The following is a 15913-nucleotide window of genomic DNA, read 5'->3' as shown; positions in this document are numbered from 1 at the left end:
TATCAATGGCTTCCTCATCTCTCAAGTCACAAGTGAAACATCTCACACGGCAAACTATTCGCATTGGAGAATGCTCATACAGAAATCTAGAACTTCTCATTGTAAAAGACCTATGTGCAGACATGATCATTGGTCATGATGTATTGCAAATGCACTCGAGTTTGGAACTTGCATTTGGAGGACCAAAACAAACACTCAACATTTGCTCTGTAGCCGAAGCAACCGTGCCCGCTGTACCATTATTTACTAACTTATCTACAGAATGCAAACCAATTGCAATAAGATCCCGCAAACACTCACATGAGGATGAACTATTCATAGCTGCTGAAGTAAAGAAACTGTTACGAGAAGGTATAATTGAAGAAAGCCAGTCTCCCTGGAGAGCACAAGTGTTGATCACTAATAACACGAACCATAAGAAAAGGATGGTTGGTTATTGACTATTCGCAAACTATAAATCGCTACACGCAACTAGATGCATATCCACTACCAAATATAGAAGAAGTTGTCACGAAAATCTCAAATTACACTGTAGGTATTCAGTACTATAGATCTACAGAGTGCCTATCACCAAGTCCCAATTCTTTCTCAAGAAAAGAAGTACACTGCATTCGAAGCTGCCAGAAATTTATACCAGTTTACTAGAGTTCCTTTTGGCGTAACCAACGGTGTATCTGCTTTTCAAAGAACAATTGATTGGGTGATTCGAAAAGAAGAATTATCAGGTACATTCGCATATATTGATGATATAACTGTTTGTGGAAAAACGCAAGAAGATCATGACATGAACCTTGAAAAATTTATGCATGCAGTTAATAAATACGGGCTTACGCTAAACAAGGAGAAAAGTAAGTTCAATCTTAAATCAATTAAAATATTGGGTTACTCTATTGACAACCACATCATCAGACCTGACAACGACAGATTGAAACCTCTACTTGACTTACCTCCTCCAAATGATGTCGCTTCACTTCGTAGAACACTGGGAATGTTCGCCCATTACTCTAAATGGATTCCAAATTTCTCAGAGAAAATTCACCCCCTTGCTCACAGCCCACAATTTCCATTGAACAATGATGCGCTAAACGCTTTCGAAAACTTGAAGTCTATGATTGCAAAGTCTACTGTTAATACTATCGATAATAACATCTCATTCACAGTTGAAACAGATGCCTCGAACCATTCAATTGCCGCTACGCTTTCACAAAACTCGAGACCAGTGGCTTTCTATTCTAGAACTTTGAACAATATGCGTATCATAAGAGTCAAAAATGTAACAAATAACTGAACTTTTAAATATTTCAACACAGATCTCAATTGTTCGTCTAATAAATGGACTTCTTAACACACAATAACTATACAGTGCTATGTATTAAAGAGTAGACATAGAGATTTATATGTATAGTTGTTTCCTAGGTCTACTTCTAAAAGACCAAATCTCTTCTGAAGGGCGCCCAATTTTATTCAACCAAAATATCTTCTTAAAACAAGAAAAGGTCTGGCTGTCACATTAATTGATTTGAATAATGTTGTTTTAGCTTCTGTATTTTTATTTTGTCGACATAGGAAAAAAACAATGCACACAAATCCCTATGTCTACTTCTTAATAAATATCACTGTATACATGTAGCAGAAGCACAGTTTAAATAGTAATAAGCAAGCTGTGGCAGAAACTCGATCCAAAATGGCCGCCGATCGCATCAACCAAGCGAAAATTAGATGTCTCTATCGTCGCCCCTGCCACTATAAAGTCACTATACAGGGTGTTTCGAAATTCGCGCACACGGACTGTGGGATGGTGTTATACAACGAAAACTGAATAAAAAGTTCCTCTACCAGTTTTTGATCAGACCGGCACTTTTTTTGACGTGCTGAAGCTTGTTTACTAGCAGACGGCGGACATTTTGAACAACTGTTGTAATTACGTACTCGTCATAATTATAGTTTATTTTGAACTTTCTTTTGTTTTTAAAAATGTGTTATTATTAAGTTTAACCAGTGGCGCAGCGTAGGGGGGGAGGCGGAGATTTTTAAAACCGCGGTAGCTCGAAAAATAACGGTCTGATAGAAAACTGGTAGAGGTACTTTTTGTTCAGTTTTTGTCGTGTAACACCATCCCATAGTCCGTGTGCGCGAATTTCGAAACACCCTTTATACCTATCAATACCTTTTTTTTACGAAGCTCACATTCTATGGCAAATGCTGCAACCGCACCTGGTGGCTCAGGGTGAGACAAGTCTCACCATGCGTCAGATTCGCGGTATTCCCTTGAGTACGGTGGCCATGTTGCATTGAGTACTTATAGATAATATTGTATTGTTATTTACGCAACACAAGTCATACATGGATTGTATGTTGCCTACTTCTAATTTGAATGTTCGATACAACATGGCGGCTGAGCGCCTATTGTCGCCACCAAAGTCACTGTAGCTTTAAATTTTTGCAACGATACTTCATGCACAAATCCATAAGCGTCATTTTAGAGTTGTAAACAGGGCATGTTTATACTGCTGCCAATGGCGACAATAGGAGCTAAGAACTCCGCCCAGTCACCATGTTGCATCGCAAATTCAAATTAGAAATCATCAATACCAATACAATTGTATAGTGTAGGCAACACACAATACACAATAACCATATGCATAATATAGCAGGAATTCGATGCAACATGGCCGCCGTACTCAACAACCAATCAAAAATTAGACACTACTCTATCGTTGCCACTGGCTCGTATAAAGTCACTATATACTCAGGTGAAATGCATACACGTGCGTTTATACGGCGCGAAGCTGACTCACGCACCATTACCGCCAGGCGCCAGGGAATCTGATGAATGGTGAGACATAAAACCTATTACGTTCTTTACACATGTCAAAAGAAATGGGGGTTGAGGCGGTAGGTTCCTGTAAAAGTAGGGTTAACTCATTCATTCACAAAAATTCACTGCATAGAAAGGAAAATCTATCTTTATTACGTTAGTCAAAAATCAAAATATTTACTCTAAAGCCGCCGAGTACAAAAAGAAACTTAATTCATTTTTTTATATATAATCTCTCGATATGCGTGTAGAAACGCCTCCAAGCACGAGTCGTTAAAATGAAAACAAACAGTGCTCACAAGCACTTTTTTGAATGTAACCCTAGTAATAATTAATAATTAATAGTAATAACACAAATCCAAACGACAATGCAATAATCTACGACGGGGCGAACAACAAAGACGATAAACTACAACGCGATCATGTTTACTGGTTTATAAATACCTTGAAGGTCTATTGTTAATGATGTGCACTAGGATCCGGAGTGCAGTCTTGGTCTCGCTCCGATCGATGTTGAAATCAAATGAACTCAGGATCGGCCACCGCAAGCAGCTATTCGAGTTTCGGTTCGGCCAACCAGAGGCAGGCAGGTTTCAACGCGAGTTTTTCGGCACCCTTCAAGTAGACTGTGCACGGACCGCGCGCAGAACCGAACAGAGTACCGTGAAGGATCGTCTTCGCCTTCGATGTGGATGGAGATGTTTTCTCTCGGTTCTTTCTCTTGATTTTCTTAGAAAACTCGCTTATAATTTGCGGACGCGACTGGCACAGATGTTGCTCCGTGAAAAGGCGGCGACCAACTTTCTGTTGCTACAGGAAATTTCCGTATTTATACTCTCGTAGTGTTTATCCTGTTACCTCATTTCTGCTTTACGCGCACAATCTACTTTCGTTTATAGACTGATCGCCCGTGAATAATTCTTTTGTTAATTTGACAGCGATAGCGAACAGAAGGATTCAAATCGTTCTACTAAGCTCTAAATGAATTATTTACAATGACTCGGGCTTTGACCTTAGCGTTAATAACGGGCGATCAAAAATGAGTTGCTGTCAAGTCGACTTTGGAAGTTCAAGTTAAATACGATTTCCTATGTAGACAAAAGTTCCAAAAGTGACTCGACAGCAACTCATTTTTGATCGCATAGTACTCGATATTTATATGCAGTTTTTTCCCTAATTTACATTATTTACATACGGTGAACGCAATTCTATTTACGCCGCGATTATTACTTGTATTTAATTTCCTTTCTGATTCATGTCGGCCATATTTAAAATCAAACTTCGACTACAATGAACTGAAATAAATTCCTTTTGATGCAATAATCTTATACATCGACATTCGTACTTGGGAGTCATGATTATATTTAGACTTTACATTTTAATTACGTAAAAATGAATTTTAAATATCCTGAACAGAAATACTGTTACAATGCCGCATTTTATATTTTTTGTGTGCAATCTTTATTTTTGAAATTTACTTGGTTTAACCGCAATGTAGAATCACATGTTTGAAACCGTTATCCTTTTGTTTGTAATCGTTTACGTTTTTGGTGTAATTTATGTGTTGATTACTTGGGCTTGTCCGAGAGTCATATAAGTTTTGATCATACTTTTAAACATATGGAAATTATCGAATTGTTTTGATGTGTGTATGCGTACGGACTTGTTGTTTGTAAACTAACATTTTCGCTGTGAACAGACGGTCACAGAGATGGAAAAACTGTAACCAAATGAGTTACGACACTCTAATCTGGGACTGCTCTCGAGCCTCAACTTTAGGCAGGGAAATCCCGAACGAGCGTACATGTTCCAAATCTTGGAGGCGAGATTACGCTAATCAAAAACTCTTCGGGTTAGAATCTATGTGTGATATATGAGTTGCGCTTCAATAACTTCCACATATTTTTGCCGACAAGGCCATGTAATTTTCCATCTTGCTTTTAGCAAAAAGCCTTTATTGCACCAAAAATGAGTCACATCCTCACCCTTCGCCCTTTCTCAGAATTTAGGTACCTGCTTACCTGCCCCATCGTTCCCAAATTTGTTTTTAACCTTGAATGTAACCAATATTGTGTATATGCATTTACTATCTTTGTTAACTACTGCTTAAATTTTTACAAATTTTACAAACTGTTTTGTTAATTAACCTTTGGACTGTATTAATCAAACTGTGAGGTTTTTCTACGTCGTACTCTTTTTACCCTTAGCAGTTACTTTTGCTGGAGTACGACACCTTTTGGCTTTGCTTGCTTTGCTTACAACAAACTTTTCAAAATTTCAGTGTTTCATTTTACGTTCCTTCCCTACTGTGCTTCAGGTCCAAGCGTTGTTTACAACTAACGTAAGGGGGCCTTAGATGTTTTATCACGTGCCAAATTTAAGCGGGATTTTGTTTAGTTTTGGAGGGAATAGTCACTCGGGTGGCCATTTTTAAATGTTGCCGGGTTGATTTTATTTCCCTGTTCTTGTAGTGTGAAGTTAGCGTAGAACCTGGGGGTTAAGTACACCACTATTAATTAAAAGCCTTGACTGGTGCGCACCAAAAAGATGACGAGCAAAGAGTATACAACGTATATACTCTTTGATACGAGTTTCCTTTGACACACGTTCCCGCTCGTGGTGCATCGGTCGCAAGTCGTGATTGGTGTTCCGCAGCCGTTTACACTGTGCGAAGATTCAGTGGCTAGTCAAGCGTCAAACTCGCGCCTTGAGGTTCGCAATCTGTTGTTAACGTATTTTCCTCAAAGTGAAAAACCGCTATTGGCTGCACTTTATTGTCGGTCCGTCCGTCCGTTCGTCACACGTACTCCTTCTACACCACTAAACCGATTTGGGCGATATAGGGCTCATCTGAAAGGGCTTGGTCCAAGGATTCCGTGCATACCGACATTTTTTGGTTTTGCGCAGGCGCACTGTCAAAAATTTGGATTAACGCATGTGCAATGCTAACTTTTTTACCTATGAAGATATTTAAATGAAATGTTATATGTAAACACTAAGAATATAAGCAAAATTAACGACGTTTTCAAAACGTTTTGCGCATGCGCAATGCCAACTTTCTTATTTATGAAAGCAGTTAAATGAAATATCATTTGTGGGCACTTTTAATGAAACTAAAACTAGTACCGGTTTCAAAATTACTGTTTACGCATGCTGTATGTTTTATTTATGAAGAAATTCAATGAAATTTCTAATATGGGGTAAGGATCTCGCGCCTACCTGTATTTTTCTTGGTCCTAGCATTAATATTGAGAGGTTCCACCCTGTATATACAACTTACAACGATACATACATTTTTGAGAGTTGGCAACCATGCAATTTCTAGGTGGGAAAAAGCTACCTGCGCCATCTAAAAAGCAAGAATGGAGGTTACGTTTGGCATCTTGTCTTGAATGGCGGTCGTGAACGCGTCGCTCCATAAATGTTTGTTGTTATTTTGTGTTTTTTTAATGCAGGTAGTAATCTTTACATTTCTTTATATCGTATTTGTGTTTTGTATGCCTCATTTTATAGTTTTTGTGTGTTTCAATCTTTGATTTTGAAATTTACTTGGTTTAACCGCAATGCAGAATCACATATTTGATACCGTTATGCTATTGTTTGTAATTGTTTACGTTTTTGGTGTAATGCTTGCTTAATTTATGTTTAATATTGATTACTTGGTCTTGTTCCTGAAGTAACATTCATATAAGTTTTTATCATTTTGTTTTAATATGTGGAAATTACCGATTCGTTTGATGTATGTACTGACTTGTTGTTTGTAACTAACAATCTTTTCCGTGAATGAAGCAGTCACGGGGGTGGTAAAAACTGTTGTCAAAATTGAGCTACGACACCTAATTCCGTGATTGTCTTCAGCATTCAACTGTAGGCTCGAAACCCCGAAACCAGGAGCGGGTTACCTATCTTGCGGGAGCGGGATTACGCTAATCAAAGCTCTTCAGTTTAGAAGCTGTGTGCGATAAGTGAGTGGCGATTCAATAATTTTAGTTAAATTTCTCGCTTTTAATAAAAGGACTTTGTTGCACCAAAGATGAGTCACATCCTGTGTATTTCACCCTTTCTTAGAATCTTGGCACCTGCTTACCTGACCCATAATTCCCAAAACTTGTTTTTAACCTATTATGTTACCTCTTGAAGTCTACCTGCTACTTTTTGTGATGTTATAGTTTTATGTTTATGTCGTTTACAACTAACGTAAGGCCCTGTTCTGCCTTAGATGTTTGATCACGTGCCACTTTTCAAATTTAAGCGGGATCTTGTTTAGTTTTCGAGGGAATAGTCATTCGGGTGGCCATTTTTAGACGTTGCCGGGTTGACTTTATTTCCGTGTTCTTGTAGTGTGAAGTTAGCGTAGAACCTGGGGGTTAAGTACACTACAATATTATTAGGAGGAAAATGCGCTCTCGTCATTTATGTTTGCATAATGACTTGTTTGTGTATATCTGTGTTTAAGGGAAAATTCAAACAAGTTAAAAAGTAATCGTAAACGATTTACATAAAGCGCATTTCCACTTGCATTCATTTCCCATTTATAAGATGCAACTTCTGATAAAATCGTAAAAATCCGGCCACAAATATGAAAGATAGCGTTGCACATGGGCAATCCATTTTTGACGTGCTACTTCAATTTCAGTTTATGAGAAAAATTTCATTTCAATGCTTTTCTAAATAAGAAAGTTGGAACTGCGCATGCGCAAACCTAAATTTTAAAACTAATGTTAGATTTTCCTTTGTTCCAAGCGCCTAAGTATCAAATTTCACTTAAATGGTGCCATAGATAAAAAAAGTTGGCACTGCGCATGCGCAAAAGAAAATTTTGAGACTGGCGCTCGATGATCCTTTATTCCAAGTGCCTATGTATCAAATTTCGTTTCAATTCTTCCATAAATAAAAAAGTTGGCGCTGCGCATGCGCAAAACCAAATTTTGAAATTGGCGTTTGATTTTCCTTTATTCCAAGTGCCTATGTATCAAATTTCATTCAAATACTTTTATAAGTAAAAAGTTTGCAATTCGGTTTATAAATGGTCGAGATGCGAAAAGGGCACTGTGAATTTTGAATCGATTCGATTCAACTTTGGGCATTGCGTATTATATGGCTAAAGCTATGCCCATATTGAATTTCATGCAATTCAGTTCATAACTAACGGAGATGTAAAAGCGATCGAACTTTTCTAAACAAAGTTACCGTTCACACGGACAGATAGATGGACAGACAGACAAAGGAACAGACGGAGAGACCAACCGGCAGGCGACAGATAGCAATGCAAAATTATAAACGATCTCTAGGGTCGTTAATAAACGGCAAAAGTGTAAAATTATGGAACATGTAAAAAACGGTTTTTTGTTTTTTTTACAATAACTTTTTTGTAAGCGGTACAGAAAAAATTCCTTCCTTGGTACAAGACTCGACACCATAACGAACCAAATAGCGAAAAAAGTAGAACAATAGCTCTTAAGATAAAGAACTAGTAGCATCGCAAAACGAGCGGACGGACGGACGGACGGACAAAGTGGCCACAATAGCGCATTTTTTTTTTATTTTTGTGGAAATGCGCTAAAAATAAAGAGCTCGGATTACAATTGCCCTGCATCAATGCCTGCTTTTTATGGGTCTGAGAACTGTTTACTCTATTTCTTTGGTGCGAACTCCCGTGCGGAGGCGCCCAAGGCCCTTACAGACACCAGAATGATCGTAAAGCGACTCGTGGTCCTTCGGGAGAGAGAAATTTATAAAATCGTACGAGATTTGTTTCGTGCGAAAAAGCTGAAGCACGTTCGTGTTCGGCATAACTGATAAACCACAATTGGCGCAAAATGTATATGGTACAGTAAAAAAAAAGACCTTTGAATTGTTTAATTGTAATAAAGTGCAACAAAATTAGTAAAGAAGAGTTCCACAACCTCGCCATTAACCATTAAAATGTTTGTCAGTTTACAGTGTTAGAGATGGGGGAAATAGGTTTATTATAATCAAGCTTGATAATATCGGAAGCTTTCTCTCCAATCATAACCGCGGGCGCGCTCGTATGGCCGGATGGCACAAACGGGATTATTCCAGAATCGGCGACCCTCAGATTCTTGATTCCATGGACGCGCAGCTTGCGGTCCACCACGGCTCCCCGTTCCGGATCATTTCCGATTGGACATGTCGCGGTGGGATGGTAGAAGTAGCTTGATAGTAAACGAAAGGCGCAGTACCAGTAGTCCTTGGAACCTGTTGCGAAGGTCCTACACTGAGCGTAGTCCCCAAACACTAAACTCGCATTTATATGTCTCATCGCTTTAGTTGCGAGCAACTTTTCCATAATTAGCAATGCCTGATACATGGTCTCGATATCTCTTCCTTCCGGATCGGTCAAATACCTTGGATCGAACTCGGGAAACTCGTAGGGATCCGGTGATCTTAACCTTAAATATCCCACTGATCTTGGATGAAGCACAATTAAATACACATTGAAGGCCCGTTCCGAGTCAACCCTCGGCCACAGCGCGTTGTAGGTTTCATCGGTTATCTGCAAGCTCGTCTGCAAGAAGGGACTGGTGCTGTTCGACGGCTGAAACTCGAACTCAATGTCGGGAAAGCCGGGGCGGTTCTCGAAGGGACTCTGATAGAAACCCACCCCTTGGCTGTTTAACGCGATGGCCAAGGGCCCGCGCCCGCGGAAGTACTGCTCCAAATTCTCTCGTAAGGTTTGCACCGGCTCGCTGACGTTCGTGTTTATGTACAGACCGAAAAATCCGACGTGATCCTGAAAGCGACGCCCAACGTCTAGTTCTTGAAGTAGGGTGATGTTGTGCTTGGTTAGCTCATCGCGCGGGCCGACGCCCGACAGCATCAGTATTTGCGGGGAACTGATGGGCCCTGCTGACAGTACCACCTCTCGTCTCGCACGTACGGTGTATAGCCCCTTGTTTCTCGCGTATTCCACGCCGTGTGCGACTTTGGTGAGGGGGTCAATTAGAAGTTTTGTGACGTAGCTGCGAGTCCATATGTGTAAGTTGCGTCTGGATGAGGCAGGTCGCAGGAATGCTTTGGCCGTACTGTCTCTTCGTCCCTTTATGTTACTTAATTGCGAGTGAAACATGCCCAGCTGTTCTTTCCCGTTATAGTCGGTCGAGGTGAAATTGTAAAGTTCGACATTTGCGTTTAAAAACGCGTTGAGTTGTTTGCTGACGGGGTGGTGGTACTCCACGTTCCAGTAACCGCCCTTTCCATGGTATCCGGGATCTCCGTGGACGTGCGAATTTTCCGATTTGATGAAGTACGGAAGGACGTCTTCGTACCTCCAACCGTCAACTCCCCACCCGTCGTAGTCAAGCTTGTTGCCTCTGCTGTACACCAAGCCGTTTACGGTACTCGTACCCCCCAACACTCTGCCCCTGGGAAACGCGCAGCTCCTGTTGATCATACCTAAACATGCTCCCCTTTGAGCCGTGGTGTTATAATTAAAAGTGACAGGGAGCCTTTGCAGGTATAAGTGATAACCGGGAATGTCCGTAAAATGATCTTCCTCGCCTCCTGCCTCCAGTAAAAGTACCTGCCACTCTGGTACCTCCGAAAGCCTATTCGCGATTACCGCGCCCGCCGATCCCGATCCTATGACAATGAAGTCAAAAGTGCCATTGCCTAAAAATGAAGTGCAGCACTGTGTTTATAAGAAGACCATACTTACATTTAGCCTCCCCTGCATTTTGCGGCCTATAATCGTCTGCACTCTGCGGAACATCATAGTGATAGGCTTCCCGAATATTTTCGTCTATCAAGTTTTCGTAGTACTCGAACTTTTGGGTTCTTCCACCGGCGGACAGTAGTACAATTATGCCCAGTATCTTCATGTTGACATTAATTTTTTACCAAGCACGGATATTATATATATCACATTATCCATTATCAGTGACATGAAGAATGCGGTACACTATCTTTATACTAGTTTTGCTAACGCTAACTAATTGAATGTTAAGTGAACATATAGTTTAAGCTTCTTTTGAATTTTTGCTGATAAATAGCTATTTATGTAACAAGTTGCAAATTGACTGTCTTTGGTTCACTAGACGTGTCAAAATGTGACACTTGTGGCTAAATGACGACTTTTTTATAACTGAAAACGCCAACTAAATTTAAGTACTTATTTGATAACGAAATTACAAAAACTCCTTTTGCGCAAAGTTGCTTCTTCTTCAAAAACGGAATTTCACATCCTTTCGTTTTTCTAGCTTGGTTAAATTCAGATTAATGAGAGTCTATATTCTTCGTATTATTCACTTTTTTTCTATTTTTCTGAATTCAGATTCGTGAGATTCCTTAATTTTTTGAATTCTGTATTTTTCCGATTTTTCATATTCAGGGTGCCTCGTATTATTCGCCTGTCTTGTGTTTATTCCAATTTTTAACATATATAATAAAATATAAATTAAAAATTAAATAATAAACAAATATAACAAAAGGCAATCAAATAATTGACCAATGCAAAGAGGTTCGAGAGTGACCAAAAAGTACTATACACAAATATCAGAACACAAGCAAATATACACCCAATGGATACAGTCCTACCGACAATGAAACATAGCTGTTTCGATTAGCTGTTGCAATATCCCATTGATGCATTATAATTAATGAAGCAATAAAGTGACATATCGCCGTTTTTCGGTGAGTGCTTGGTCGCTGATTTTAATACAGAAACTCAGCGCTTAAAATGAATTGCTTATGTACCTACTACGGTGATTGTCCACGAGATTCTCAGACAACTACTTATGAATTCATTCGCGTAATGGCGCGTCAGACGCGAGAGACTAGGCGTTTGTATTAAATCCAGTCAAGTAACGGTAACTTGCCTCGCTATTAATCCAATTTTTTAAATGAAAAGTTTTTGATTCGCGTAAACTTGCCCCCAAGATTTGTAGCATGAGCCCCCGTTCGGGATTTCTCAGCCACAAGTTGAGACTCGAGAGCAGTTCCAGATTGGAGTGTCGTAACTCATTTGGTTACAATTTTTTCACCTCTGTGACCGTCTCTTCATGGTGAAAAGTTTACAAAGTGCGCACGCATACACACATCAAAACAATTCGATAATTTCCACATGTTTAAAAGTATGATCCAAACTTATATGACTATTACTTCTCGGACAAGACCAAGTAATCAACACATAAACATAAATTAAGCAAACTGTAATGTTCCTAGGGGTCTATCAAGCCGATACTGAAAACATTGACTTACCCTATACTTACCGTTGGCAAGAGACCTTTCAAGTCGAAACGATGGACGTTTCGCGGCACTTTTGAATTTGGCACGAATGAACTCCTACGTTGTGTAATCGGTTCTTTGTATGTGTTGGGACGTGAGACATAATCGGGAAGGGAATTAAATAAAAGACAGAACTTTTGTGCGTAAGAAATGACAAGAACAAATAAATATATTACGCACACCACAAGACCATGCCAGGGAAACATTCTACGGGACTAAAACCCTGGCATAGGCCACACAAATACATGAAATAAATCACCTACAGCAATAAAATGCAAGAGAAAATACACATAAATAAAACATCTCAAATTGTATGATAAAAACCAGATAATCAAATCAAATGCGATTAAACAAGTTCATAAAATCAAAATACACAAAACATCATAATTGCAGTGGAAAACATGAGAAATCAATTCAGTAGAAAAACACATCAAAATACCTGTACGATCAATAGAGATAACACAACTCGTCAAATAAACAAATTGCATGTACATAGGAAACATGTAAATGGTGTGGCTCTACTCCAGCCTTCCGTTAACATAATTTAATTTAACACGAAAAGTACATGTGGGAATGCCAATGGCCAATAGCAAGTATTCATGTGAGAATCGATTATCGCTCAAGCAGAACGTATTTTAAATAGAGGAAATGTTAATGAGAGGGCCCCTACTCGCATTGCTAAGATGCTAAGAACTGCAATCCGCACGAGACGAGTAGGCAACAGATACAGCGAAAGGTCGAACTGTATTAGGTACCACCTGTTGAAGTACGATCATAAAATATTTTATAAATTATAAAGTGTGTTGATGTTAAAAAAAATATATGATGAATATTGAATGACATTTATTAACTTCTTTATTTTTCTATTATTTTGAAGCTCAAGACGTTTTATTAATGTTCTAACATTAATCTTTCAACATTATGTAATTTGTATTTTATATTTAAAAAACTGTGTATTCCCTATTTTGAACTTAGAAGTAAGTTTTGATGTAGTATTCTTTATATGAATTTATAAATATTTTTAATCGAGGGGAGGTGTTGAAGTACGATCATAAAATATTTTATAAATTATAAAGTGTGTTGATGTTAAAAAAAATATATGATGAATATTGAATGACATTTATGAACTTCTTTATTTTTCTATTATTTTGAAGCTCAAGACGTTTTATTAATGTTCTAACATTAATCTTTCAACACCACCTCCACGGAGACAGAATGACCCATTCGCACACACAAACATCGAAACATCAAATTAAAGAGCCCCCCTTCGTGTAGCTAACGCACGAACTGCAGCGCGCCACGAATCGAAAAGCAACTGATACAGCGAACAATCAAACTGTATTAGGTACTTCCCTCACGGAATAGTTACGGATCAATCGAACAGAGCAACAACGCACTGATTATCAACTCCTCGTGAATAACAGAAATAAATACTTAATTAAACAAAACAATGGCATAATCACCTAGTATAACAAATGCGATTCAGATAACGGTACTGAAAACAAAGGCATGGAGTATGCCATGATTCAGATATCGTAGATTATGCAAAATTTAAATAATGTCAAATTGTGGCAAGAAATACAATGTTTGTACAAGAAAGAATAAAATGGTTACTACCTGTAAATACACCTTCAAAACATCAACACCAAAATAATCAAGAATTAAAAAAACCGGGAACGCGTGATGCCTTCCGTCGACCCGAGGCCTACGGTACTTACAGGCCGGAGCGCTCGAAAAGGTCACGTGACCTTAGGAGTCAGTTCGGGACACATCTCTATATATAAAAATGAACCACTGCCAAGGATAAAAAGAGTACGACGAAGAAAAACCTTGCAGTTTGATTAAAACAGTCCAAAAGTTAATTAACAAAATATTTTGTAAAAATTTAAGCAGTAGTTAACAAAGATAGTAAATGCATATACACAATGTTGGTTACACTCAAGGTTTTGGAGACAATGGGTCAGGTAGTAGCAGGTACCAAGATTCTGAGAAAGGGTGAAATACACAGGAATCAGGATGTGACTCATCTTTGGTGCAATAAAGTCCTTTTGTTAAAAGCAAGATGGAAAATTACATGGCCTTGTAGGCAAATTTGACTAAAAACAAGATATGTGGAAATTATTGAATCGCCACTCATTTAACGCACATAGATTCTAAACTGAAGAGCTTTGATTAGCGTAATCTCGCTCCTGCAAGATGGGTAGTCCGCCCCTGGTTTCGGGGTTTCGAACCTACAGTTGGATGTCGAAGGCAATCACGGAATTAGGTGTCATAACACAAATTTGACTACAGTTTTTACCACCCCCGTGACTGCTTCATTCACGGAGAAAATTGTTAGTAACAAACAACAAGTCAGTACATACATCAAACGAATCAGTAATTTCCACATAATAAAATGAACCAAACTTACATGAATGTAACTTCAGGGACAAGACCAAGTAATCAACATCAATAAACATAAATTAAGCAAACATTACACCAAAAATGTAAACAATAGCATAACGGTATCACACATATGATTCTGCATTGCGGTTAAAACAAGTAAATTTCAAAAACAGAGATTCAAACACAACAAATATAAAATGCGGCATACAAAACACAAATACGATATAAAGAAATGCAAAAATTACTACCTGCATTAAATAACAAAATAACAACAAACATTTATGGAGCGAAACGTTCACGACCGCCATTCAAGACAAGATGCCAAACGTAACTCCCGTTCGTGCTTTCTAGGTGGCGCAGGCAGCTTTTTCCCCATCCCCAACTAGAAATTGCATGGTTGCCAACTCTCAAAAATGTATGTATCGTCGCAAGCTGTATATACAGGATGGAACCTTTCAACATCGAAAGAATTATAATGATATCTTTCTTAGAAACAGAAATATGACGGTGGAAATATAGAAAAACACGGATTTACTATCGTCGTTTTATCTTCAAAGACTTTAAACCTTGAAATTAACTATTTCCAGTGTTACTCAAAATTAACAAACACTATAATTTAATTGTCTGTGCCATTGACCAGCTCTCATTGAAATTTCGGGGCTCTATGTTAAACGGATTCGGAGTAAAAAAATAAATAGTGGAGCCGCGCACGGATTTTCCATAAGCTGTAATGTATTATAATGTGTCCCGAACTGACTCCTAGATCACGTGACTTTTTCGAGCGCTCCGGCCTATAAGTATCATTGGCCTCGGTCGACCGACCTCGTCGCCATCTTCTTCATTTTCCCCTAGCTTTGTTACCAAAATTCCCTAGTATTCGGCATCTGCGCAAAACGGTCGATTGGTTATATACAGAGCATATCATATTTTTGTTTCAGATGTAAAGGTGTGTTGCCTAACCATAAGGGTGGATTATCACAAAACATTACACCAAAATCGTAAACGATTACAAACAAAAAGATCAAACATGTGATTCTCCATTGCGGTTAAACCAAGTAAATTTCAAAAACAAAGTTGAAACACAAAAAGTATAAAATGCGGCATACAAACACAAATACGATATAAAGAAATGCAAAAATTACTACCTGCATTAAATAACGCAAAATAACAACAAACGTTTATGGAGCGCGTTCACGACCGCCATTCACGACAAGGTGCCAACCGTAACCAACGTTCGTGTTCTCCAGATGGCGCAAACAGCTTTCCCCACCTAAAGTCCCTAGATTACTATCCCCACCTAAAAGTTGCGTGGTTGCCAACTCTCAAAAATGTGTGCATCGCGTACGTTGTATATACAGAGTGGAACCTCTCAATACCATTGGGCACGTATCACGCGTACGCACTTACTCCTTTCGTCGAGCAAACACCTATTACTCCGATATGATACCCATTCAACCCTTCCGC

At 38.8% G+C, this 15913-nt stretch overlaps 1 protein-coding gene across 1 annotated transcript; it reads right to left on the bottom strand.

The window, feature by feature from the left end:
• Positions 1 to 8662: 8662 nt before the first annotated feature.
• On the bottom strand, positions 8663 to 11152 carry LOC116181507 (glucose dehydrogenase [FAD, quinone]-like). Its single transcript, XM_031501888.1, has 2 exons — positions 10497 to 11152; positions 8663 to 10450 (listed from the first exon to the last, which is right to left on the bottom strand). The coding sequence occupies exons 1-2, from the start codon at positions 10657 to 10659 to the stop codon at positions 8751 to 8753; spliced, it is 1863 nt and encodes a 620-aa protein (XP_031357748.1). The 5' UTR covers positions 10660 to 11152; the 3' UTR covers positions 8663 to 8750.
• Between the last annotated feature and the right edge of the window lie 4761 nt (positions 11153 to 15913).

Source organism: Photinus pyralis, unplaced genomic scaffold, assembly GCF_008802855.1.
Source record: "Photinus pyralis isolate 1611_PpyrPB1 unplaced genomic scaffold, Ppyr1.3 Ppyr1.4_LG9, whole genome shotgun sequence".
In the NCBI taxonomy this organism is placed as follows: Eukaryota; Metazoa; Arthropoda; class Insecta; order Coleoptera; family Lampyridae; genus Photinus; species Photinus pyralis.
The sequence above is the reverse complement of the archived record's forward strand: the minus strand, read 5'-3'. Positions and strand labels throughout refer to the sequence as shown.